Genomic DNA, 27,291 nt, shown 5'->3' on the forward strand with positions numbered 1-27,291 from the left:
TTAAAATGTCATCGTCGGGCCTCGTGCATTGTTTTCCACTCGTACAACCTTCGCGTCTTCTCGTGAATTGTTTAGCCAATTTTGGTACGGTGCCTCGACAATATTGACACCTAATACCTTTGAAACATTGACGAGGTCCTTACGACCATGATTGAAGAGTATAGTGGCAATATTGACGGCAACGTGAACAGCGTAAGTGTCGCGGACTAGTGTCGTCTCTGACGCGAATTTCCAAACAACGGTGTTCAGGCTCTCGTTATTGCTTTGATTAAAAGCGTCTGAACGTTAATTTAAAAAGCCCGGACAGTGCCTTGATTTATCACATAACGAAACCACATCGCAGTTATTTCAGATTTTTGTTCGTTCCAAATTTTATAAAATTGATTTATACCCGGAACGTCTGAGTTCACCATCAGCGGAAACGAAAGCTTTTACGCGCGCTAATGCATCCACAAATGATCTAATTGATGGAAAAGCATCGCGTGTAAATATAATATGGGTCGACGTTCTGTTAGGAGCATTCGAACGAATTTATTACTCACTCTGGTTATCAAACTTTTTCTCGAATAATTTTTCCATTCGAGAAATAGTTTACGCGACGAGTTTGAACCAATCTACCACGCGAAATGTATCAAGGACAGTCGAAACAAGTGAATATCGTATGCATTGATCAATGCGAGCTTTAACACGGTCTCGAAATGACAGTGCATCGATCTCCGGTGACGAGGCGATGTTTGATGTGACATGTGGTATTTAATTTAACGCGCAAGAGTGATCTTAATCCAGGTGTGAAAACGGAGGGAAGCCAGCTACCCTGTAGACGATGTCTGTTAAAAGGTAAATATAATTAATCCAGGACATCTATATCCGGATTCTCCGATACGATCGTACAGAAATAGCGTTACATTTAACGTGTGACATCCAGCGTGAAACAAATCACGGGATAATGTATTCGGCGATATTGATATCCGTCTACGTCTGACTGCAAATAGACCTCGGTGTCGACCAAAAAGAATCCCGTTCGTTCTCCTTTCTGCGCCAAAAATAACAGGGACGGTAGTCGGAATCGAAAATACTTTTGAACAAATGTTACGGACGCGTTTTTAAAAACACGATGGATTAAATTAAATCTAGAGCGCTAAAATTGCATCCCTCTTTCCTTTTCCATTAGTGGTACATTAAATAGAGTGTCCCGATAGTTCTAGCGATCGAAGATCAACGTTAATAAAATACGAGGGATATAATTTCGCGGAATATATTTGCAATCGATGTAATGCCGATCTGAGAATTTTCACGCGTTACTGGTTCGCGATATCCAATCTTGAAACGAATCGAGTCATTTGGAAGATTGAAATGTCATTTTATTCCAGTGTTTTAACCACTCTGGGCGCGATTCGAATCTTGCCAACAATCCCATTTCCCTGGCTGCTCCTTCTTTTATGAGTCATTACGGCGGAAGGTTATTCTTTTGCCGTTGTCTTCTTTCCTCGCGCCGCTGACTGCATTCACCGAGATTCATTAATGATAAACGGTGGAGGGACGACTGTGAATTACTGAAGTGTCGAGCTGTCACGCCGACGTACCGAAATTCACTCGGTTAGACGTATAGCGGATTTCATTTCGAAAACTTCTTCCGCGACCTACTTCGAGGAGCGTTCAAGAATTGACATTCGGCTACCGCGTTTGGGAAACGTTTAAAACGCTTCGTTCCGCGGCCACTTGCTTTCAAATAACGAAAACCATCTTGTTTCGCTGCGCCCGTACAGACTTGTTCCACTTTGTTCAACGAACACGTTATTTAAATTCGAAACACAAAAGCTATCGATCTTCTAAGCAGGATTTATATTAACGCGAACGTGGTTTAAGATACAAACGTTTTCATATCGAAGAAAGAAAATTTATTTTTCAGAATTTCTGTTTATCGGTTCTTCGTTAACGCAGACGTTTAGAGAGAAACGAGGAAAGAAGGTCCGTTTGTGCATTTAATCACAGTTAAATCGAAAGCGTGCCCGCGCCCCGTAAAGTACAGCGAGCGCATTTATTTTCGTTGGAACCTAAAACGTCGACGGATCCGTTTTACCTTGATTCGTGGTTTACCGGCTTTTACCGCGTATTCCAGCGATTCGTGCTATCTCACGGCGGTTTCAAATCGAGAAGGAAGAAGTCCCCCGTCTGTGCAGGCATTTCGAAGCAAGATGGATGCAACGTCCTCGTTTCCCTACGTTCTTTCCACCGTCGTGACATCTTTATTTGCTTCTCTTCTATCTAGCGATATCTATATCGCTAGCCACGTACTCTCGATGAATATTTATACGGGGAGATTGTACGAGACGAAGGGAGAAAAGCAGCGCATCCAGGTTGCAACGGTGCAACAACCTCCTCAAATCGAGTTCAGCCAATACAAACTGCAGACGTATCTGTGTATTATATCCGCGACGATCTGCGAGGGTGGTTCTCTCGAGGACAAACTGGGGACCATTCACGGATAAATGAGTCTTGTTGTGTCGTTTTCCGCTTGCAAAATATGTATAAAAAGCGAGAGTGCATTGCTAGATCATTTTGGCGAGTAGCGGTATCTCGAACCATTTCTTTTCCATTTCAGAAACGTATGTCTGTTGATATCTCAGGATCTGATTAAATTTCTTGTTTTGGGTTTGAATAAATTTAAGAGATTCACTGGTACGATGGTTCATTGTGGTTTATAAATTTTCCCTATTCGTCCAAGCATAACTTTCCGTAATGTAAAAATAAATATTTTTTCCAGAGGCCCGAACGTGTCGATCCTGCACTTACGCAGTACTTCAGATCCTTGGGAGGTGGGTTCTCAAGGATCCACGTACAGCGTCGGCAGCAATAAAAGCCAGTCTGGCAGCAGAGGAAAATCAAGCGGAGGCACACGAGGCTCGTACACACGTGGCACTTCAATACCATCCTTAAAACGGCACGACACGACGGCGTCGATATCGTCGAGCTCGAGTTTAAAACAGCATCGACAGGACAGCCACGGGCAGGCAAGTAAAACATTCGAAAAAAAAAAGAAAAGAAAGTTCGTTTTATTATTCCCCATTCCGCCTGAGGCTCGTCTTTAACTCGATCCTATCGTAAACTTTCGCTTTAAATGTTCACTGGAGTCTAAATTTTTTCCCAACTCGTTTTATTTAAACTTCGAACCGTATTATGACTGTCGCCCGACGCAACTTCGACCGCCTTCTTCGGCGAGATTCACCTTTTTTTTTTTATTCCCCGTGTACGTTTGCAAGTAAAATTTTTCGAGGGGTCTGAAAATTCGCTAGCTCTTGTTAAAAAAGTTTGAAGGCTGCCTAAGCGTTTCGAGGAGCCGTGTATACTTCTACCGATGAACTTGCGGACAGGTGACCAGTTCTCGTCGTCGAGAATCCTCGAATTCGTTCCTGTCGGGTAACAGCGGCACTTCCGGGGAACTTTTCATCAGCGGCGACTGCAGCAGGGAATTGTCGCCGGTGAGATGGTGCGACAGAGAGGTGGACGGTGTCTATTTGGGTCGATCGGGTTGGGTCCAGGTACAACAAAGGTCCCTGGACGAGAATCGAAGGATAAGTTACGAGAGCAGCTTGGTCACCGCGACCACGGGAACTCTGCCGTTGCCGCGACGCGCCACGGTCAAATTGGCCGACTACCATTGCAACAGCGAGCCGGGGAAATGTCCTCAGGAGTTCTCGAGATTGGACGGTCAAAGGCCGGACTACTTGGCCCTCCACGGTCAGGATTTCGAGTCCGTGGCGAGCAGCGCATGCACGTCGCCGCACAGCATCCCGGAATCGCATTCACCGCCGTCGATCACGCCGATCATATCGCCCCCGCCAGCTTTCCAGGACGTGGTGGGTAGAAAATCGTCCTCGAAACACTCTTCCGGACGAAGCAACTACGGAAAAGCGCCGTTCCTGCCGCGATCGAACGCCATAGTGGACAGCGACATTATCAGCCCGCCGCCATCGCCGCCGCGCCAAGTAAACTGGAGCTCCCTGCCGTCTTCCTCTCGGAAAACATCGAACGTGCCGTCCAGAACTAGGAGGCAGAACACCAGTAGTCAACAGCAACAACAGCAGCAACAGCAACAACAACAGTATCGAATGGCACAGGCCAAATCGCTGGAAGATCAATCCTCCACGAGAAGATCGCAATTCATTCAGCGTTATTTGGAATCCTCGAGTTCCTCCTCGTCCTCGATGGGCTTCAGGAGCCTCGATAGCTGCGTGACGAGGGCGACCATGCCCAGACTGGCCGAGAACACGGACTCCTCGGTGGAGGGATACGACGACGGCGACGAGGACGACAATCCCAGCTCGTCGTTGAACCTCAGCCTGGTCTCGTCCTCGATCATAGCGTTGAACTCGTCCACGGAGTCGATCCGCGCCAACGGCGAGAGGATCTCGCCCAACAGGCAGACCCGTCATCACAGAAGCCAACAGGGATTGAGAAGATCGCCCGGTTCGTCGGAGTCCGGGAAGCAGTTGTCGTTCAACTCGCCCTCGTCCTCGTCCTCGTCGTCGAGCAGCGCCGAGAGGCAGGGCAGGTCACCGACGCCAAATCCTTTTAGACGCGGGAACGCTTCGAGGCAACACCAGAGCGCCAGGACGGCCCAAGTGTCCCCGGAATCTCATCAATCTAAAGTAAGGAGATCCAGAAGTCTTCAATTACCCGAGAAGAGGTCCCCCGGCACCGCGACACCGAGCAGAGATCACTCGAGGGAGTCCAACGAACCTCATAGAGTCGTTGTTAAAATTTCCAATGAGCGGGGAAACGATAGGAAACGTCACACGCTTCAAAACAGTACGTATTCACTAACCGTTCGTACGTTTCTTGGTTCCATATCGACCGCTGTACGTTCATTGTTCGGCGATATTGTGAGCACTTATTTAATTGGATGTGAATTCTTTGCTCGAGGCCTCGGCACGTTTGCTTGCCATCGTTGTATCTCTCCGACACGCCATTTTTCGTGAGAGATCGATCCCAGGAAAATATAAAAGAATGATTTCATTTGCATTTCAATCGATCGTGAAACGCTAATCACTCCTAATTAGCTCGTTGTACGATTTTGATATTCATCGATAGGCAGACGTTATCGAAAGAAAAATCTATTTTTTAAAATGTTTCCACTCTTTATCATTCTGTTCAGCACCCTGAATTTACCCTCGTTAATTTTGATAATTTATAGAACAAATTCATATGTTTCACGAACATTGCAGAAACTTCGTTTAAAAAACGATAGACTCCGCTTTCGTAACGAACGGTTCCGTACATGTATTGCAAATGATTGTTTATTTTATGCAATAGCCGTTATGCCCTGATATCACATTACACGTGACATCGCGATCATAATATTCAGTTGGCCTACTTGTTACATTCAATTTGTAATTGTAATTAAAAGCGCTACAAAATTGCTAGAGATACAGCGCGATCGTTTGACAACCGAACGTGCGAAGGCCGTTCGAGCGGAATAGCACGCAGCACACCACGCACTATCCTAAATCGATAAGAAAACACATGAAAAACTTCCTGTTCTTTTGCGTTCTATAAATAAATTTATAGTCCACGGTTGGTTCGTTTATTGCCACAATAGCATGTTCGTGCGTGTTTCTTAGGAAAAGCGCAGTCGACCGAGGACGCATTAAACGAAGAGCTTCTCCGTGAAACGGAGGCGGTAACCGAGTTTCTTTACGGTACAAGAAGCCGTGTAGTGGCCAGGAATCTTCTCTCGAGTCGCTTTGAACGCCGAGAAGAAAGTCAGGAGCAAAGACGGGGCAATGCGAATACGTACGACGTTTACTTTATATCGTCGAAGCAGCAGCAATCTACGAAATCCGTCGTTCCGTCGATGCAACAGTCGCAGCAACAGCAGCAGCAAACGCAGCAGCAGCAGCAGCAGCAACAACAACAGCAACAACAACAACAACAACAACAACAACAACAACAGCAGCAGCAGCAACAACAACAGTCTAGACGACCGAAGACGCTTCAAAGAGGAGCGACGACCCCAAACGTGAACCCTTCGTCGGTGAACCCAGACTTCTGCGTCAGTCCGGACACGAAATTACGTTGCAACAGCAGCACCTGCGATTTCTGGCCGCACTGCTCGCAAAGGGACACTCTGTACTCCCCTAACCAGGCTCCGGTATTCATGAAGCTGTCCCAGAGCTACCCGGCTCATCAGCGACTCCCAACGGACGGTGGCGGCCACGCGAGCAGAGGAAGCGCCAGCTCGTCCCCGGCGTCGTTAGAGCGAATGGACGAGCGCGAGTTCCGCGATCGCGATACCACGTCGCGTAAGAATCGCGGGAATCGCGATCAAAACAATTCGAACGCGTCCAAGTATCAGGAGAGGCAGCCGAAGAGCGTGCTGAAGCAATCGAATCGATGGTCGCCGCTCGAGGGATCCAACGGGAGTAACACGAACGCGGGCACGGAGAAGAGGGAGCATCATCGATTTTATAGGAAGCCCGAGTTCGCCGGTAGCTTCGAAGGTTGCGAAAACAAGGACAGGAAAGTGTCGCCGGTCCAGGGGAAAGGTATCGTGAACAGATCGCCGAGCGGTCAGGTTGTATCTTCGTCGACCACCTCGTCGTCTTCCAGCAGCGATATCTGGGTCACCACTTCCGATCGAACGGTGACGAAGAGCCCGAGGAACGCGAAAAGTTCCGGGGCGTCCACCCCCATGGAGGACGCGGTGATTGGCTCGTTGAAGACGCTGATGGAGCCGCCGAGGGACGGGATGCTGTCCAGGCCCGGAAGCGCTCCCACCAGAGGGGACGACTCTCTGCCCGGGGACATTTGTTTGGATCCTCATCAGCGATCGCTGTCCCTGCCGAAATCGTTCCTGACGCACAACACCGATGGGTAAGTCACACAACGTTGATTCCATTCGCTTCAAATCGCTTTTAATACACGCAGTGTGTTACTAGTTTATCATTTTTCGTTCGCGGGTAAACACGACTTTTCGATCGCCTTTGGCCCTTTTGTGGTTATCTGTAAACAACGAAGCGAACCGACCGGAAACACGCGCTTCGAAGGGTTCCAAAGGGTTGCAAAGTTATTGTTGTTAAATTCGTTATTGCACAGTTTGCTCGAGCATGATAAAAATGGTATACGACGAGATGGTTTACCGTTATTTTTCTCTCTTACACGATTCTTTTATTAATCGAAAAGTATTGAAATTTTATGGAAACAAAGGGCCAGAGAAAATCGAAAAGCCACCCCTAAATGTGCAGTTCCCTCCCAGATCGCCCGAGAAAGTCTTATTAACCCCCCCTCAGATATGTTTTGTCGATCGTAGAGAGAAAATAGAAACGTTAGTCGATATTCCTCCATCATTCCGTTACACGATAGACGCCCGATACGACTTCCTTTACGCAACACCCATTAAGATAGCTACCTCCATTTATCCGATTCACGGTCAAAGAACAAGCGACAGTGTTATTTAAATCCCCCCCGTTCAGATTACCGAGTTTCTCGGTTGTCTGGAAGTTCGATTGCTCTTCTAATTGGCTCTCCATTTGAAACCCATCGGGTTCCCCGGGCGCCGAGCACTTTGACCACACGAATCTCTCAGCGATTCTAGTAAGACATTCAAGGATTCTTCCGCCTCGCTTGTAATCCTATTTTCCATTAATTTTTAATTCCCTCCGTCGATCGATGCGCCGCACTATGATCACGTAGCGAAACGAAGTCGTGCGGAATAATCTCGCATAACCGGGACACGTACGTCGAATAGACGGTCTGCTTTTTATTGGTAAACTACGTGATATCGAGTACACTGGGCGATGGAACGGTCCCTGTGCCTTGTACAATGTTAATACACGTGGAAACCAATTTTCTACAAGTCCAATTACTTCGTGTCTCGGTTATACCATTTCTCTCGGTGCGAGTGATAGTCCGCAGGTCGTAACCCGAAGTTACTAATGGCGGAATGGCATACACGTTCCCCGCAGTAGATGCTTCGATCCCCGGCATGGACAGACGTTCGTTTCTACGGGGCAAACACACTCGCGTCGGTTAATTCTCCTACTCAACGTCGCGAGGTATTTTAATCAACCTGTCGAACCGAGTCGAGCGGCCCTTGTTGTAACCGCGGGCGCAAGAAACGATCGAGACCGTTGGTAAACCTCCGCCATAAAACACCGCGCTCGTCGCGTCGCCGTTTCTCTAGAATATTTTAATTTTAGATTAAAACCGTCCCATTTCCTTTCATTGTCCGACCGCTATAGCAACTTTCCGACTAAATTATATTCGCGCGAATGCCTTCGGTGGTACGATGAAACGTTTGTGATAACCGCTACGTACCGAAAGTGCATTTGCTATGCAACGAGCAAGAATATTCAGGTCATAAACGTATTGTTTCCATCCGTTAAGCTTTTTTTGCCCATCGCGAGCGCGCAAAAACCCTCTGCCCGTAAAGTAACGAGATTATTCGTGTCGCGGTATATCGTAACCACACCAGCCACGATTGATATTGAATTCCTACGAAATTAATTAGTCGAACCACGGCTTTTTGGTAATAGAATCATTCGCGTCGCGTTGCTTAGTCTCAAAATCGAGAACTACCATCGATGTCGTGTTATCTTACGCGACGCGCTTAATATTTCAAAAGCTGTGTTTGCTCCGTGTCTAGCACACGTTCGAGGCGATAAATTTGCACGTCGAGTGCCTGTACGTCAATGTTTGTCGCGCGGTGTCGAATAAATGTCCGTCCACGTCGCAGATACGGAAACCTTAAGCGATGCTCTCGAGTGACGAACGTACAAACGCGCAAAGTGTAATGCGATGTAATCGTACGTTCGTCGAACCGGTTACGTCCGCGTGTAAAGTCGCCCACGCGTCACCCACGCGGAATCCGCGATCGCGTCTGCTCAGCAGACAAAGGGACATTATACCGCTCATCACGCGCGATTCCAGTTTATACCGAGCACGACCAGAAACACGACGGCATAATACACCCGGGGGTCGTTAATTCGGCCCAAAATTAGGATCCCCGGAGGGAGGGAGCAGAAAGCGTTGTTTAACGAAACGTTATAAAATTCTGAAACGTTGCACGGCCGATTTCTCAAAGGAAATCGTACGTGCGCGCGACAAACGGCACAAACGATTGAAAATTTAGTCGAGCGTTCGAACAAAAATATGGCCACGGCAAACAAACCGAAACGAAACGCCGTTGGAAACGGGACCAACGAAATAATGAAACGGAAGACCTGCTTTCGAGTAAATAGAGAATTTTTGTGCCCGGATACATAATGGAGTATTCAAGGTTCGAATCATTAGGCGAAATGATACAGTGGTATCGCGTTTGTTGACCGTAGTGTGGGTCCGTCTGGTTAATTATCGAGGGAAATTTTGTTTCTTTGATCGTGGAATCGTAACAGTGACCAATACCGAACGTAACATTTTTATTAATGTTTTCGCGTGTCCTTGGGCTCTTGAAACGAGTAGGAAGTTTTCTCACAGTCTCAGGGCAATACTTAATCCGGAAAAGGGAAGTTCCGCGAAGTCGTGAGCTTCGCCCTTTCTTCTTTACTCTTTTGAATCGTACAACTTTCTGGAGCGACCCCATCCCCCTGTGTATTCCTATATCTCGCGATGGACGTCGTATAAAAATGCTCCTCGAAACCAGCGAAGGGTCGTTCAATGATATTCCGATGAAGACATTCGAATATATAAATTTTGACCAAGATATAAGGCGAGGGATAATACCGGTAGTCTGTGATCGATTCGAGACTATGTTTTTGCAAATCCTTATTTAAAGCCTCTTCAAATCTGAAAGTATACCTGATATATTCGATTCTAAAAAATTATTTTTAAATCACCCTACAGTTTCTGTATATTTGTATATTTTTAGATCGTAAAGGGATCAAAAAATCTCCACAGATTGATTCCCTGAAAGAGACGAAACTATTCGTGTTAGCATGAACGATAAATCCTCGCGTAGCGTTTGCTAGAGAAATTGACACGTACGTTTCAGCGACATATATCTTAATTTTTCATCGCCACGTCGCGCGTTTTACATGACAATGCATTGTTAGATGTTTTTTACAGGATTCGCGCTTTCTTTGTATTACCTTTTCCATTCACGCGTGAATAGACCGTTAATTTTTCCTTCATGAATTATTCACGCGTCCCCAAGCCGCGACCATAAGATCGTTCATTTAGGTTTGTCTTCCGTTTCGAAATACGTCACCCACTCACTAAAAATTTCGGAACAACCCGTGCACGACGGAAGGACGAATCGTTTGTCGATTTTCGTGGAGTTTAATTTCGTATTCCGGGCGGGTCCGGTAAATTATAAATAAAATGCTCGGTACATTAATCATTAGATTGTCGTTCCGTGCACCAAAAATAGAGGCACGCTTTGTTTTCGTTTGTGTTTGCTGGCTTCAAACGAAATAAATACATAGTTATAAATATTCCAGCGTGTCATAAAAGCTAATCCATTCTTGTCGTTCGCAGGAACAATTTATTGGAAGTTTGACAGCAGATATTTTCAAGGTAGAAAATTTTAAAGAGGAAAAATTTATAGTGTTGCCATTGAAATTTATAGTGTCAGCTGTTTAAGACAACACAACTCTTATGAACTCGAGTCACGCGTTTAAAGTCGCGGTAAATTATTTCGGAGATAACGAACGATTTGTTGCACCGTTTAAAAATACTTGTTCCTTCGAGGAATTGTTTGCAAAAGTTCTTTGTAATAAAGGAATGTTTTTTCTTTGATGCACGGTTAATGATTTATATTTTCCCTAAGGGGACATTGAAGAAAACATGTTTCATCGTGTGTCGTGTAATTATACACTTTCAACGCGTCACATAATTAGATTATTTCGGACAGGATTATTGCCAGTTAATTATAACGTGTTTCGTAGCAATTACTATCGTGGAATTTGATTTTCGGTTTAGTATGTAATATTATTCCAACTACGTCTACGCAGATGGTATTAATCTCCGAAGGATAGGAATTTACGCGACAGGTGGTCGTTTGGTTCTCAAACCTATTGGAAATTCATAGAAACCTGCAAAGGCTATGAATGCCAATTAGACGCAAGAATTGTTATTCATTTCGCAAATTCTTAACTGGATGGACAGAGTAATTAATCATTGTAGTCCCGATAAACCAGTTATTTTTCCATCAAGTTTCGGTCGAAAATCTTCTTTTATTTCTGTCATAACTTAAATATAGGGTCTCTCACTCGCGCTAAATTATTTCGCGGTTTTAAATGTCAAATAAAAATGGAAATTTATAATAAACGCTTTCGCGATATAATTCAATCGCCCGTCAATCAGTTCCCAGTACTGGGTCACCGTATTTTAAAATACTCTTGCAAAAATTGGCACATTGACATTTCCCTCCAATTCTTGTTTTTTTCGCATAATTTGAACTAAATACGGCTCCTGGGGACAAATGAGCTTTTAACTTTAGAGTCGATTCAAGCAATCGTTTGATTCTAAATACATTTATTCGCTTCCAGTGATACGAGTATCACCAAAAATTATATTAAATTGGAGTTATAGGATGGGTGAAGGGATCAAATTAATAGTAATTTCATTTAGTCGGTTCTGTCATTAAAAAAGTGCAATTGCATCGGTGCATTCGCGAGAAAAACTTTACAATGGTGCAATAGGGCGTGGTAAACAGTGCAAAATTTTTGCTGCATCACTTTTTTTCTAATTTCGCTTGGAATAGTTATCGTCCGTCCCAGTTGCTAGATACCCAGCTCTATGCACGAGTGCCAATTTTAAACTTCATTTTCTCCCGTCGCGGTAAGTGAAAAATTTCATATTTCTGGCGACCTGGAGGCCGGAATTTTGTTAGAATTCGGCCCGATTAAGGTGAAGGTAATCGGTTACGTAGACGGGAAGAGCGAACCGGTTTCGCTGTCGAACGAAAGACAAGGGCGAGTGTCAAGTTTAAATGGGTGCATCGATTGCACCGGGCGAATGCACTTTCTCCCGTCGTTGATTTCTTCGCTGTAAGCGCTACCTGGAGGTTCTATTAGAATCGACCTGCGCCGGCTACTTTATTCTGAAACTAACAGATGGCCTCGCATCCCGGTTTCTCACCTGTTCCCCGCTACCTGTATTCCATCGCCTTTAAACCGCGATATTTCTTCGAAGCGGTGCGCCGCGCACACGCGCGCCGCTCCAATAACGTTCGTGCTTTTATGGCGAACGGTTTTCGATAAATTGAAAAGCTGCACTCGTATCGATTAGGACGCTCGAAACAAACACAAAGGACCGTCCCATCGAAAGGCATCAAATCGAATACCGAATTGATTATAATTACGTTTCGCGCGCTTCTTCCCATCCCCACCCTCCCCTCCCTCCGATCCAACTGCATTTCCATAACGTTGCATTTTTTATGTATTTTTATTCAAATCCATTGCTCTCGCGCGATTTACACGCTCGATTATCCCCCGATTATGTTAACGAATTCTTTCGATTCAAACTGTTTGTTAACTTTTAAACAAATACGTACACTCTACATTTGAGAATCATTTTCACGTTTGATATAAGTATTTGTTTTAAATATTTTATCATGGTATTACAAGAGAGACGATTCAAAAACAAGTCAGTTTCAGATTCGGTAGATAAATAAACCAGACTTAAATAGAATTAGCGTTTTTTTTTTATTTGTGAAAATACCGCTCGAGAGTACGAATGCGACGGACAAAGAGCGCGGTAATCGAGCAACAAAGGGATTCCTAAAGTGTAGAAATAGTCGCGAAATCGTTTGTCGAATATGTCTGTGCAATTTAGACTAGTTGGTTTCTTCCGGGCGGCTGTTCCACGGGAACGTACTCGTACGATTCCACCGTAATAGCTCGCATTAATTACAAAGTCGGTAATTGGTCCGTCTTGAAAAGAGAGAGCACCGATGGACAAGTTTAAACCGCTAAATTACCGTGGCTGTGTATGGTAATCATTAACCTCCAGCAAATTTCCGTGGCCGTCGTTATTTTCTTTGTTGCTTTACTGATAAATGGTAATTAGAGTGCGCATCACGCGATAGCGTACGATCGATACGGGAAGCTTTATGTTAGCTGCTGCCAATTACCCTTCGACTCTCATTGCCCATCAATTCGATCAAGTTTCTGGAATAAAATTTTGTTCGTATCACGCTTTCTTCTCAAGACAGTGGTGGTCGAAAATGCGTAGCGTTCGATCGAATACAATTTGGCTGGCGTGTCTGTTCATTACTCCCTGTTTCTACTTATCACTTCTCGAAGCTTCGCGTACAAAATTTGCATTTTTTTTGTTGGTAAAATAACTTGCGATACCAAATAGTTTTACTCTTCGTTCAAACACCAGTACATTGACATTGCTTCGAAAAAATGGTATCGAATTCGCACCAGTGAATAAAATTCGCCGTAGTCGACGTGAATATAAATGCAAGCGTAGGTTCCTGATTTGTTCGTCAGCGTATATCGTCCCCGGATTTCTTGGAACGAGCTTGGGACAACAAATTTTTTTTAACGACCCATGATCAGAGCCAAAGACCGCGAGCTTACGACGTGATTCTGCAATAAAGCAATTTTAAAAGCAATTTCTCGCGGTTCTCGTTAGCCCATATTTGCATCGCGACACTGGCCGTTCTATTTTGATCCACGAAGACGTCGTGAAGATTATTGGCGATATTAAAAGTTTATTTTGAGCGATGCACGCACGATGCAACGACGGGTGGCCAAACTGCATCTCTCTTATATTTATTCGATTCATTGAATCCACGTATTACTTTCAAAATTTAGCTTAGGAAGGCAAAACAAGAAAAGAGTAAATAATGTGGAATAATTTTACATGCTTTGAAAGCTCGTAGCCATCCAGTATGCTCGCGAGCCTCGATTTGAGGATGCACTCTCGAGTATTTATGACGGACGATATATCGCCGGTATCGTGACAAGGTTTAACCACCGCTGTAATATAACATTCTAATGCAAATCGACGCACGGAGATGTGTAAAATATCCTGGGAGCATCGATCGTGTTCGCGCGTTGTGTTCGAATCGAGAAGGAGGACAATATCGCCATTTGTAACCGGAAACGGGATCAGTATTGCCGTTCGTAATGCACGTAAACGGGCCGTGGAATAGATTTCTCCCGTCTCGGGGGTAAGAATCGATCGATAATAAAATTAATTTGCTTGACAAGAATTGCTCACGTAGGTGAGTTTTATCTTGACGAAGAGCGAACCGCGGTACGTTGCACCTGCAACGTACACCCGTTGAGGTCGAATGATACGACGAAGGAGGCGATGAAATTACATGCTTTCACTGCCGACAATGCAGAAGGTCGACTAACGTTACGTGAGACGATCGCTTGCTGAATTCGCATTTCGATCCTATTTCCAGAACTCCAGAAGCCACGAACCGTCCGTGACATTTCCACGAATAATAATTCTCATTTAAAGCAGAAATTTTCCTTCGAGACACAGTGTATTTCTATCGCTATATCGCGTGATCCTCTTTGGGATAACAAATGAAACACATCAACCCTTACGTCAATGACTGAAACACTCACGATTGTTGGTAATCGGAGTACCTTGGATCCTCGAACCCCTTTGTTCGAACAACTTGGATTTAAAATAATGATTTTACTTCCATACTTTCCCTGAATTCTTTAAATATATTTACAATAATATAGCACACTTAAATCTAATCGAGAATGTACACAGGTAGCAAAATTATTGTTTCTTTTCGACCTTCTACATGTTTGCTTCCGATATAACAGCGAGACTGGCGTCGATGCGACTGGATAATGGTATCTAATATATGTTTGGCTGACAAATTAATTGTTTGCAGCCCTCGACATAGTAGCAAAGTGCAAATTAGCCCTCGGGCGAAATTCAGTTCGATATGCTTGTTGTAAACAATATAGTCCTTGTCCTGTTTTGCATTTATAAATGTCATCAATGTCCTCGCTCATTATCGGTTTTGGACATTGGTTACAAAAATGTAATACGCGGAGCACAATTATGGTAGCATAAATAGAAACTTTTGTTATCTGATATCATAACATCGATTCGTTAGAAAGTTTTGTTTGTTTCGTTACAATTGGCTAATTTTACAGAAATATTCCAGGGGCCCGTACCTTTTTAATGTTTTAAAGCAAGAAATTCCCTTCGCGTTGAAAAGAACGAACGCCGAAATTCTGATTTAAATACGCATTTTTTCCTTTATCCAATTTACGTAATCAGATAAAAAAAATTACTCGAAATCCTTTTACGCGGTCTGTTTAAATTACATTTATGATTCGGAGAACAGATTACGCTTCGCCATTATTCGAACGGTTACGCGCCACTGTAAATTCTACCATTGACCGTAATTATGAATCTCAAATAGTGAATTCGCCTAAAGCAATCCCGATAATTTTGTTAAAACACTATTGCTGGTATTAAATGTTTCAAGCGCACTTTAAACTAATTTGCGGGGTGCGTGGACAACGTTTCTGTCGGTAATTATCGAATTGGACGAGCCCGTATTACGCAAACGATGACTTTAATCTACTTCTAAATTCATTAATATAACGATCAAACGTCGAAATTTGTTGCTCGAAAAAATCAAAAGTAACTTGCAATGTTACTCGTAAATTCTTCCGGAGTCGTTTCTCAAAAATCTTGAAAGAAATACTTGAAAAATAAATTCGAAAATACGAATCGTAGATGAAATGTTTAAAGCGAAAGGGCACGCAAACCGAAAGAAAAGAAAATAACAACAAAATTACAGATTCAGTAGGGCACAGAAGGCATCCTGTTCCCCGGAGGATCCACGGAGTCAATCGAACTCGAGATTACTCGAGAAACATGAGGCTTTTCTGCCGAGATGCATATTTGATTCGCCCCGCGAAGCTTTTACAGAATAATTTACGATTCGTCAGGTTTTTCCCGGCTGCGTGTATGCAAATTTCAAAATCGTTGACGTCAGAGCTGCCAGTTATTTGAACAAGACCTCTCTCAAGATCGATCCTCCCTTCGTAGTAATTTCACGGATCAAGAATAATAATGTCCTTTTAACGTCGAAAGAAACAGAAAAGTTCGTTCGTTGCTTTCACGATAATTCGTCGAATTTCGAGCTAGCTTTTTCGCTGAATGCAGCTGGTATTCGAACTTTGACGATCGCGATATTTGCTCATATGGAATTGTTTGCGCTAAACTTGCCGCGTCAAAGAAATTATCGTGAAAATTTGCCAGTGGCAGCTTCTCTGGCGATTAACGTTAAATAATTAGTATTTAATGGAATCCGATATTCTGTACGAAAAATATTTCAACGATGAGACGGTTGATTTTGGTCGATCGTTCCCTTTTTCGCGATTACGAAACAAAATTAAAAGAATATTTGAAATATGGGCATTTTATATATTTTTAATGAGAGGTCGTCCTGCATTCTTACTCGGTATTATTTTAAACTAGTATAACATAGATAAATGTCAGTTACAATTATTATTTCCATAAGAAATTGATCGTATAATTTCTTGAGAAACACGAATTCGAATTTGAAACTGCGAATGCTAGATGGTTTTGCTAAATGCTTGGAAATGATCAAATTACGGTTTACGCTGTAGAAAAAGTGGGCTGAAATGAAGCTACAATTGGATGTAATTAGTTCCTCGACGAGGAGATCTTCGCCTCAGAAACGACAGACCCCGGGTCACTAACTTTTTATCTCGTAACGCGTTGCTCCGTTCTGTTGTGTTAATTATTCATTTGCACACGGACCGGTGTCTGCTAAAGTTACCAGGACAGTTAGAAGTTTGGTAGAACCACCCACTCTCCAGCCAGAAACTTTTGTTTCCCCCGGGTAGAAAAAATGCCACCGCGTCTGTCATTCTAGGCGACGTTTCGAGAATTATTCGAGGAAAAGTCGCCAGTGGCTCGCGTCTTAATTTCAAATTTTACAATACTTTCGTTCTTTTTTACATTATTAATTGCCTTCTGTTCGAGTTGAAAAGACCCCCGAAACGTGGCAAGAAGTTCTAGAATCCGCTGATGGAACATTGTTTGTGCAAACGTAATGCGAGTTGACGTAAGAAATCGGATCGTATTTATTACAAGAGACCAGCAGCCGTGTCGATTCCAGCTAGGAAACTCGAATTCCAGTCGCGACGCGATTTCCATAATCTCGTTCGTGAAACGAGCGAATAATTATTGAAATATTTAAATGGCCGTCGTGCTTGTGATCAAGCATTCGGGCACGTGCTTCGAGAACTGAAATCCTTTCGGTTCGTTTTCGACGGTGCTTGAAGGTCCGCGGTTTACGCGACGTTAATTCTCCGTTCGCGTAAGAACGCGGGCAATTTTCGACGGAAAGTAAATCCGCCGGAGCGGAATATACGCGAGCGTCTTGGTTCCATCGCGAGCTGATGTTCCATGCAAATGGTTTCGCGATACGGGCATCTATAAAACCACGTGCACGGTCACGTTCCAGCTCGTGCCTCGGTGTGTCGTTTTTATTTCGCGTCGATCGTGCCATTTTTCACGACATTACGGCTTTTTAAAGTTTCGAGGTTTGGAGCATATGTCGTATCCACGATTATGTCTCTGGGCTCGTAAAAAAATCATTCGAAGATAGGCCTGACTACTAATATTAACTGCCTTGAAATTGAATAAAATATGTGTCACGTGTTTTTATCGTAATTAAATGATGAGAAAGGCTTGCAAACTTTAGTTGAACCTTGAACATTAGTAGATTATTAAGTACACTATTTAGAACTAAATTCCAAGATCGATAGAACGATGACAAAAGAGGCTATTTATTTGGTTTTTAGAATTTTGTGTGCCTGGATGGATAAAATCTGGATTTTTTTGTTCCCAATGTTTCTGGGTTCGTTGAAACTTCAGGAAGCCCAATTCATTTCGTTCAGTTCCTCCATTGCTGTCTACGTATTCCATAAACACGGCCCATAACACTCCTACGTTAGCATGCCACATAATGAGCTGGATTAATAACGTGAATTCCTGGCGACCGTTATTACGGGTTCGTGAAATATGCACGACAGCAATTACACATCTCGCGGAACGTATTACAGCTTGGAAATACTTATTTATTTACTTGAATAGCGACACGGACCAAAGGGGAGATTTTTCCAATAAAACGTCCTCGTCTTTCGGTCTTTGATAATGGAATCTCTTTAACGATGAATCGAATCGAAGCTGATCGATGGGGGGGAAAAAAGCTTAATACTCCGATATCGGAATACAATATTTAGATGGCACATACCGGTACGCGTATATAACATCTTCTCCGCGAAGGATGGAAGTAAAGAAAAGAGAGGGGTCGTAAAGAACGCGGAGGAAGAAAATGACGATAATGTCCGACGGATTGCCGTAGGCTTTCTATGCAAGCCGGGATTGAATCGCGTTCGAATTTTATTGCGTTTCATCTCTCCCGTCGCGAAGGTATGATCCATAAACAGAAAAGCGTGCTGGAATGCCAACGTAGAAACAAGCAATTGTAATAAATACACGGGCAAAGAGAATCGATGCGCTTTCGTTTTAAACGTAAACATAGATTGGGAATCGATCCGGTTGTCTTTACGCGATAACCTGAAAACGGTGATTCTAATCTTTATTGTTACGCGTATATTTGATAAACAAACAGAGTATTCACGGAGTCTTAACATGCAGAGTGAAACGAACGTAAGCAAAATATACGTACGATTCTCCTGAAACTAACAAAGGCGAGACTGAAAATTTACAGAATTAAATAAAATTCGAATGTAAACGGAATTGAGACTGTAACGTTCGAACAAACAAATATTTTACCCGGGCGAGTTCAGTCATCTTCGATCGAAGATCCCAGGTTCGTTGTCCCGAATTCTCGCGCCTGGTTTTTGATTAAATTGTTCGAGAACGATCACGCGACGTGTTTCTCTATTAATATCAAAGTCAAAGCGTTGTCGTATAACGTTTGTCGCGGGAGTTTATCTGTGTACAGACTTCCGAGGAACTGCTAGGTACGCCCGTACGTGTTCGTCGGTCTGTTTGTACGCGTCCATGTACACCCGGGATGGATGTTAGTCTGATTGTAAGCATAAATTACGAGGTACCGGGCGAATAGAACACACTCGGCCGTGATATTCGGATCAGTCACGTGGAAACACGACGTCGAAGCCGGGAAAGGGTCGGGGCCTGTAGGTTGCTTCTCCTCCGAAATTACACGGAGTTTCTGCATAACGTCGGCCGTAATGTTTGACAAGTTCCGAACAGATGCGCCGCGACGCGTAAAATTTATATGCCGCGTTCGTAAAATTATACGCACCGTAACTCGGACACTAATTGCACAACGGCACCTGTTATCTGCTTAACACTCATCTCCAAGCTTGCTCGGTTCTTTCGATTCGACTCGAGCTCCGAAATGGCTCGAACCAGCACTTTAATACGCTATTGTGACTTGGAAAGCTGTTATAAAAGCATAGTTTAGCGTGCTTCCCGTTACTATCGATGTTCTCAAAGCTTTTACATTTTAAAGCTCATTTTTCCGGATGAAGAAATCAATTTTTTACGTGCCCTAAAAGTTTAGGGGTTCAAGAATATCTTAGTGAAATAGTAAAGCAAGTTTAAGGAACGCGTTATCCGGAAACTTAAAAACTTTTTCTTCCTGGACTAGCGACGCTTATCTCTCGATTGATTTCAAATTTACAGACGTGCCTCCATTTCGTTTGAAACGAGAAAATCTATGAAACAAAGAAGCTTTCGAAATGCCTCGGGTAATCAAACTTTTACCGCTAAGTGTATTTAAACTGGAAGTTAATGGTAATGGAAGTACAGCGCACCGCGTAGCACGAAATAAAGTACGATGTCGTAAGGGGTACGAGTGCCGGAATGTCGTAAACAGATCCAGGAGTGCTTCGTAAATCAATGAGCCCGGTAAAATAGATGGAACCAGGACGTTTTGCGGATCAGTTCGAGCAGAATCGAGCACAAAAGGGCCCCGAAGATACGGTTTGGGGAATTTACGGATTCACTCGAACGCCTCCGCGTTCACGAATGGGCTCCGGGAAGTTTAAGGGCGATCTCTTTGGGAGCCAATCGCAAGGAAATATCTATTGGTCCAGATAGCGGAATTTGCAAGAGCTCGATCCTCGATTTCATCGTTCGACGACAAATGCTGAGAGATGGACGAACCTCGCAAGACTGATTATCCTTCGAACGCGAGATAATCGTAATCTCGATCGTGCAAATTTTCCACCCGTTACGTAAACGTCAAATTACGTCAAACACGGAAAAAAATGTTCTCTCACGAACTTGCGACGATATCGCATATCATTAGATACCTTTTTCTGTTTACGTAATTATGTAGATGGTACACGTGGTCGATAATGTTTATGCAACGTCTGAAAAATTCGTTCGAAGTTAACGAGCTTGGAAGATCTGCGCTAATAATAGGATGGTCAAAAATGAGTATCGTCGAACCGACATAAGTATCGTTACGTATGATATATGTGGACGAGTCGGAGCGGAGATCAGCTTGCAGCGGTTTTCAATGCAAATTGCAAGTCGCGGGGCATTCGGTAGCGCCCACACACGCATACTTGGCACAGACATCGGATATTAACGACCGAATATAATGATCGTTACGCGCCTTTGTTCCAGAGGATTGAACGTTAAGATCCGGGCCTGGCTGCATTACGTGCACGCAGAAACTATTCGCTGATCTAATCTCGGTGCTCGACAAGTCCTCGGTGTTTAATTTAATCCTTCGTTTGGGATCTCGGTTCGATTAATCATCGATCAACGATTCGGTGGATTGCGGTTCAACTCGTGACGAATTCTCGCACGATTTTTGCCCTCTCTCGCGTTTCTTCGTACGGGGTCGGAATGTTTAATGCATACCGGTACGCGCGTGTAATTGGGTACATAGGTTGCAAAACGGAGAGACTTTCTATTTGAACCTTTCCGTCGTGCTTGGTGTGTTAAAACGAAACCTGGTCGGCGATCGGTCCCCGCGCCACGGCCGGAAAATTGTTTGAACAATTCGAGCGCGGATTCGCGATAAGAAATGACCGTGCACTAGGCACCCCTGCGCATTACGAATCGTGATTCATAAACCTGTCGGATTCTATCGAACGCGGGCGTGATTAATCGGTCGGAGTCGCGATAAAAATTGCTACAATTGTTGCCGATTAGACGCACGTACGCAATCGTTATCGACGCTTTTGCAATTTCGACGTCTAATCGGAATGTTTTTACTTCCGCGCGAGATTGAAACGTTGACCATTATCGCGAAACGATCGTCTAGGTTTCGATCGTACTCCACGGAACACTCAGTACGGCTCGAAAAGTTCCCTGATTGGTTTTTTTTTATATAAAACACGTACGATAGGAATGTTATTTGCACTTGCTCGTATCGAAGCTCTCGGTGCTGAATTATATGCATCCGATGTTCTTAATCCGTTAAGTTTAAAAGTGTGTCCCGGATAAGGAACACGAGGTGCTCGAAGTTCGAAGAACCTCTTTCCAACTAATAACGCTTTAAGCTTCCGGCATAAAAAATCCTCCGTGGCTCTCAACTTCGTCACTGTTATCGTCAATATCAAAGTAATCCCGCAGGATCCGACAACTTTTGAAAACTGCTTCGCGAGCCGATACGCCCGGAAGAATTGAGGACGTCGTAAGACGCGGCCCTAAAGAAGCGAACCGTTGGACCATAAAAGGGTCGCAAAACGTCCGCAAAGAAAATTAAAAAAGAGGAACGAAGGAGAGAAGAAAACAAAATTAACATGGCGCGATGTTGATCTCGCGAGAAGAGATAAAACGAACGTCGCCAAGAGATCGGATAAAATTACTGGTTTATTTATTTATTTGGGATACGTGCGAAGTGTTTGATTCCATTGCAACTGCCGGAGTCTGATAGCAACGATACCGAGTTACAAAGGACTCGATACAGGCGATGACGTAAACGTAGAATTCGATACAGAGATTCTTGAATACACGGAACTCGATTCAGGCGTCTCTAGACGACCGAGATTGACATAACTAAGCTCGTAGAGGCTGATGAACTTAACAGTAGACCCTCGAGACTTTGCAGAGTCGACATCGAAGCCACAGAAATCTATACTGACTCCTGGAGGGTCTCTGGAGTTTTCGGATTGTTCCAAGGTGGTGAGTTTCTCGGGTCTCTGGGATCCCAAGACATTGTAGATGTACCAGGACCCGAGGATTTCAGGAAGCTAGCTGTATGCATAATTATACCTGCATCCATTGTTATAGCATTGGCAATTTTGGGGACATAGAGCAAGAAATCTGATTACTAGATATATAGTGATGACTATTTGGTGTTTGGAACTTTTCAAGTACATCCTAATTTATTTAGGATTGCAGATCATCTATCATTTCCATGCGTGCATAAATTTTGTTAATAGTATTCTTTCAAAGAAAAACGAGTGTTCGAAGGTCTAATTTCGAGAGTTCCTCGACGTTCCATCGTCGGTTCTACGCGTCCAAAAGGTGTCGAATAAGTTTATCGAAGGGTCCAGCCACGGAATATGAATTTTAATAAGTCTCAGGGCTGCTAGAACCGACTCAAGTGTACCGTCTTCCTGTGCAGGGAACAAGTGGTCGTGAGTGGACACCGGTTAGCGAACCGGCTTGGTGATACCAAGTGGTTGCCACGGCGCATCGCGACGCGCCGGTGTATTGGCGCGGCGCGGCGCTGCGATCGAGACGCCAGTACACCGCGCGCCGTCGACACGGTTGCATGTCGCGTCGTGCAACGTTCGTTTATCGCTTCCGTCAACGTGTTCCTTCTCGCCTCTCTGCGCATCCATCCGTGCGCATTTTGTTTACCGGCACCTCTATAAATTCTCGATGCGGTATGTCACTATTTCTATTTCGTTTTCATTTCTATTCTATCCCACCCCGCTCGACATTAAACGAGAAACCAGCTCGCACACCTAGACGCCTAACCCTACGCACCATGGTACACGAATCGTCTCTAAAAAGGGATCGACAGTGATTGGACGTCAGCGACGACGTTCGCTATCAGTGAGTAAAATCGATCCCATTCCTGGTTTAAATTGCTTCCGAATTACCGTCGTGCTACGTCGACGACATTTGTAAATTTTGGAGCGGCCCTCGTAACTACCTGTACCCTTTCGCGTATCGATTGCATTACCCGTGGTTTATTACGTCTTTCTTCGTTTATTCTAGAATTAAATGTTTTCACGATCGTTAATATCATTCATGTATATTGAGTCCAATTGTCATCTCCACGTTGTTTCTAATCATTTTCTTTTTTAAAAGAGTAGTAAAATATTAACGATGTGTCTGGTGTGAGTAGGAAGTAGCCCATTTCAGCGTGGTATTTTACGATTAATTGAATGTTTGTTTGCCATTGCAGCGTGGTACATTGTTAATGAACAAATCGATACTTTCCTAGGTCGGAGCTGTACTCCACGAACCAAGAGTTCTGTTATCGATCGTTTTTCCGTAGAATTCGACTAAAAAAACAGGAGGGTTGTCCGTTTGCTCCGTCGATTCGATGAATCTTAGCTAACGAAGGAATTCCCGGAGGGAGGGCAAACATCGCTCGGGTCAACACGACCGGATTCGTTCTCGCAAAAAAAGAGGAATCGCGCTCGCCGTGGCAAAAGGTGCACGCGATCGACCGTCCTTGAACGCTCAAAAATATGTCTGCAGGCCCATCGAGTGCAGTAGGTCGGCTCGCGTGGACCTGCACTCGCGACATTCTTCACGCAAACCTGTTCACCTTCGTCCCTGCTGGGATCGAAGATATCCGTGGCTCGTCTTTCGCGTCTTCCGCTTAGACGATTTCGCGAACGTGACTCGGATCGCGTACGAAACTGGCTAAACGCAAAAGCATTAGCGAAGAAAACACCGGACGACCTTCGTGCCCGAGTCTTTCGAAACGTACATACGTCTCGCTAGCGTTTAACGTTTGTACATCGACCATCGTTGCTCACGATCAGAGAAACTTTAGAATCTTGGAAATTTCCGCAGTCCGCGAGATTCAGAACTCGGGACTTCTGTCTTAATTAAGGTCGAGCTCGTTGACTCCGTATTCTCGACGACGCTCGAAATATTCGCGAATATCGAGAGAAATTTTCGCGGACCGAATTAAACGGAAGCTCAACAATTTTCGATCACCGACCCGGACCCCCACTAATCTACGATCGATCTGCGGTCACTCTGCTTTCCTTGCTCAACGCGGTCCTTGGTTCCCCGCGATGGCCAGTTCCAGGGAACCAAAAATGTCTCTTTGGCTTCGACCAATTCCATTAGCCTCCTATAAAGTACCTGGAAAACGCTACGCGGCTCTCCCATCTATTAAAACGTCGGCAAAGCGTTCCACCGAGTTCCTCGAAGGAACGTTAAAAATGCAAAGTCCTGGCCGTAGAACTAGTTCAGTCCCCGATGGAATCGTTTCTGGGTTTCTGATAAATCCATGTAACGGAATCGTCGACACATTTTTCGCATTCTTCGATCGATCTTTTTTTTTCCTGAAATGCTCGATTTAATATTCCGCAACATATATAATTTATTCTAACGCGCGTTAGCGCTCGGATTATTTCCTGACCCACATTTAGACGGTTTCGAATGGGAGAATAAATTTCACTGGTACCGGTAGTCTTGAATTTTTTGGAAACGAAATGTGTGGCCATGTCGCAGAAACAATGGTGCACAGTGCTTGTAAAAGATTTCGAATATTTATTGCTGTGTATTCTGTTCGCTAAATACATTTTCCGTGTTATTGCCATCTTTCATCGATGATATCCAAAGTTTTAAATTGAAAATATATCCGATATGAAAACATACGACCGCTAGAATACAAACGCGTTGGCCAAACAAACCCCCGTAGGAGAGTCTCGTTTTTCTACATCGTGTCTCGTAAATTTTCGAGGAACGTCGGCGTTACGAGCGTGTAACTTACGAATGTAAGTCGATAAGCTTCGACTATCGTAAAAGTTGGAAAAGAGGGAAGTACCGCGTGCCCGTAACCTGGATAAGAACTGAAAATTCACAAGCTCGGCCAGTGTCAAAATTCCAAAGAACCGGGTAAAACTTTTCGAAGAACGGAGACGAAATTTCATTTAAATTTTATTTTTTATTCGACGAGCAACGAACGAACGTTCCATTTAGACAAGAGTTTTGCCCTATTTCTGCCGTGGAGATCGTCGACGCTGCATCCGATCATACGAATCGACGATTCTCTACCGATATCGAGTAAAAGCATCAGCGATGGACACCTTTAAAGCTTTTCTCCCCAGAGAAGCTACATTTCCTTTGCTTCCTATCGGATTGTCACGCTAAATCACTGAACCGGACGGTTCGAATTGGCGATTTCTTATTTATCTTTCCTGCGTGCTTCATATAAAAATACGAGAGTTACGATAGTTGACAGTTTTCGTTTTAGAAACTAGGCGTCGTTGCATGTTCCGTAGAACGAACTCTTTAATCACGAAGAGCGAATGACAGAAACACTTTGAGCGTGTCTCGATTCATAGATCCATAAACGCGTTAGAAAAATAAGCCAGTTCCCCTAGTAGTGCCAAGAACTGACAGTCGATGACAGGACTCGGTTCTCAAAATGTATTTTATCGCGAGCAATTTTATACATTTTGCTCGGAAGTATGGCCGTCGTTGATGGCGATTAGTTGAAAAAACAAAAATATTTTTTTTCCATTTCCTTTTCCGTAGATAACGTTTTCGACGTGAAAACGTCTCGTCGCTCGCTGAAATTCGCGACGAAAAATACCGAACGTTCGCGACATCCCTGGAAAACACGATACCGAACGTGAAGTCGCAATACGCGAGCTCTGGCCGTGATTGATAACGTCGCGATCAATAATTCGCCGGGGCCAGATAAAACACGAATACCACGAACGCGTCCGGTGAACAAAAGTAAACAAGGACCGGCTCGCTCGATCGTCGATCGGTCCACGTCAAAATGCACGCGGTGAAGTTGGAACCGAGACGCAGGAAACGACGCTTCCCTTGAGAAAATCCGTGTTTTGAAACTGTCGCGGGACGAGATAATGCGAGGGCCGATGTGTGATCGTGTGTATCGTGTTTGACGAGGCAAATTTACGTCGTCGATAGTGAAATGAGTGAAAAAGGTGTGGTGTCGTCGCTGAAGAACCGTGAAAGGGTGAGCGGAAGTATCTTCTGGAGGCACAGCTGGCACTGCTCCGCCTATTTATCGAGGGAATTGTCCTTTAGCAAGCTCAACTGCCCCGTTCGTAGCTGGGACAACATGGCTCGGGCCAAGATCGACAAGTAAGAGTTCAAGAACCTTTTGTACCTTTTTTTTTATCCTTCTTATCGAACGAGAACTGCGTATTTCAATGGTCGACGTAGTCGTTAAGGGTGCTACGAAGGTATAGGGTGTTCCTAAAGCGACATTTACGCAGTTCACTCAAATCACTGCTTAAGAAGTCTGTAATATTTTTATTTCTCTTGTCGATTGGTTTCCTCTATAATGGAGGTTTTATTTATTTTGTTGTTTTCGTAATGTTTGCTTTCTTTCGATCCGAGAAATAATCCATGGTTAAGGGGGAATAAACTGCGTAAGTAGTTACCCGTGAAACGAGGTACCTATCTTCGAGAGTATGTTCTAATCACGTTAGCGATGGAAACAATGGGATGTAAACGGGTCTCGTGAAAGTTAAGCGTCCGAGAAAATATTCAAATGGATTGGTCGATGCACGTAAACTTGATTCAAAAGGAGTTTTTCGTCGTGGATCGAATGGAGAATTTTTTAACGCGTTAAAATATGAACGTACCCTTCGATGTTGAATCATTCCCAATCGTACGTGTATATTGCATTGTTTCTTCGCTATAATTGGCAGAAACGCTTACGAAAGCTAGACTTCTCGTTTCAGGAACACCTTCCAAGTGGATCGAGTCACTGTAAATATTCTTACGGATTGTTGTATGCAGTGTCTCGTTGTTATTTTGATCTCTTATAAGTGAATGTGTATATGACCCACGAACAGAAACCTTTGTGCTGGTTATACAGGATTTTAAAGGAAGGTTTGAGACGCTAAGGACTTGCAGTATTTATTGAGAGGATTGAAAAATATTTGATAAACATATTAGCAACTCCAGTGCATTATTTATTGCTAATGAGTGGGCAGTCTTCGACCCTAGAATAGTATAGTAATACTTGTTGATCCAAGCCTCTGTCAAAGGATCAAGAATTTTTTACTCCTCTCTGAGAATACTATAATTTATCAAAGTCTTCCACCCTTCTTTTTAACATCCTTGTACCCGATTACAAGTTATAAGACACCCTTAGCGAACCAAAAACAATGTTTAGAGCAA

At 43.9% G+C, this 27,291-nt stretch overlaps 1 protein-coding gene across 4 annotated transcripts in view; it reads left to right on the top strand.

Moving 5' to 3' along the window:
* LOC122395924 overlaps positions 1–27,291 on the top strand; it is a 152,930-nt gene that overhangs the window by 55,848 nt on the left and 69,791 nt on the right. For all 4 annotated transcript variants that reach the window (XM_043393850.1, XM_043393851.1, XM_043393849.1 and 1 more), the window contains exons 6-8: positions 2,765–3,011; positions 3,372–4,809; positions 5,622–6,873. In XM_043393850.1, the coding sequence (XP_043249785.1) occupies positions 2,765–3,011; positions 3,372–4,809; positions 5,622–6,873 (2,937 nt within the window). The remainder of the gene's footprint in view (positions 1–2,764; positions 3,012–3,371; positions 4,810–5,621; positions 6,874–27,291) is intronic.

Source organism: Colletes gigas, unplaced genomic scaffold, assembly GCF_013123115.1.
Source record: "Colletes gigas isolate AHSC1104 unplaced genomic scaffold, ASM1312311v1 Colletes_gigas_Sc00006, whole genome shotgun sequence".
Taxonomy (NCBI): Eukaryota; Metazoa; Arthropoda; class Insecta; order Hymenoptera; family Colletidae; genus Colletes; species Colletes gigas.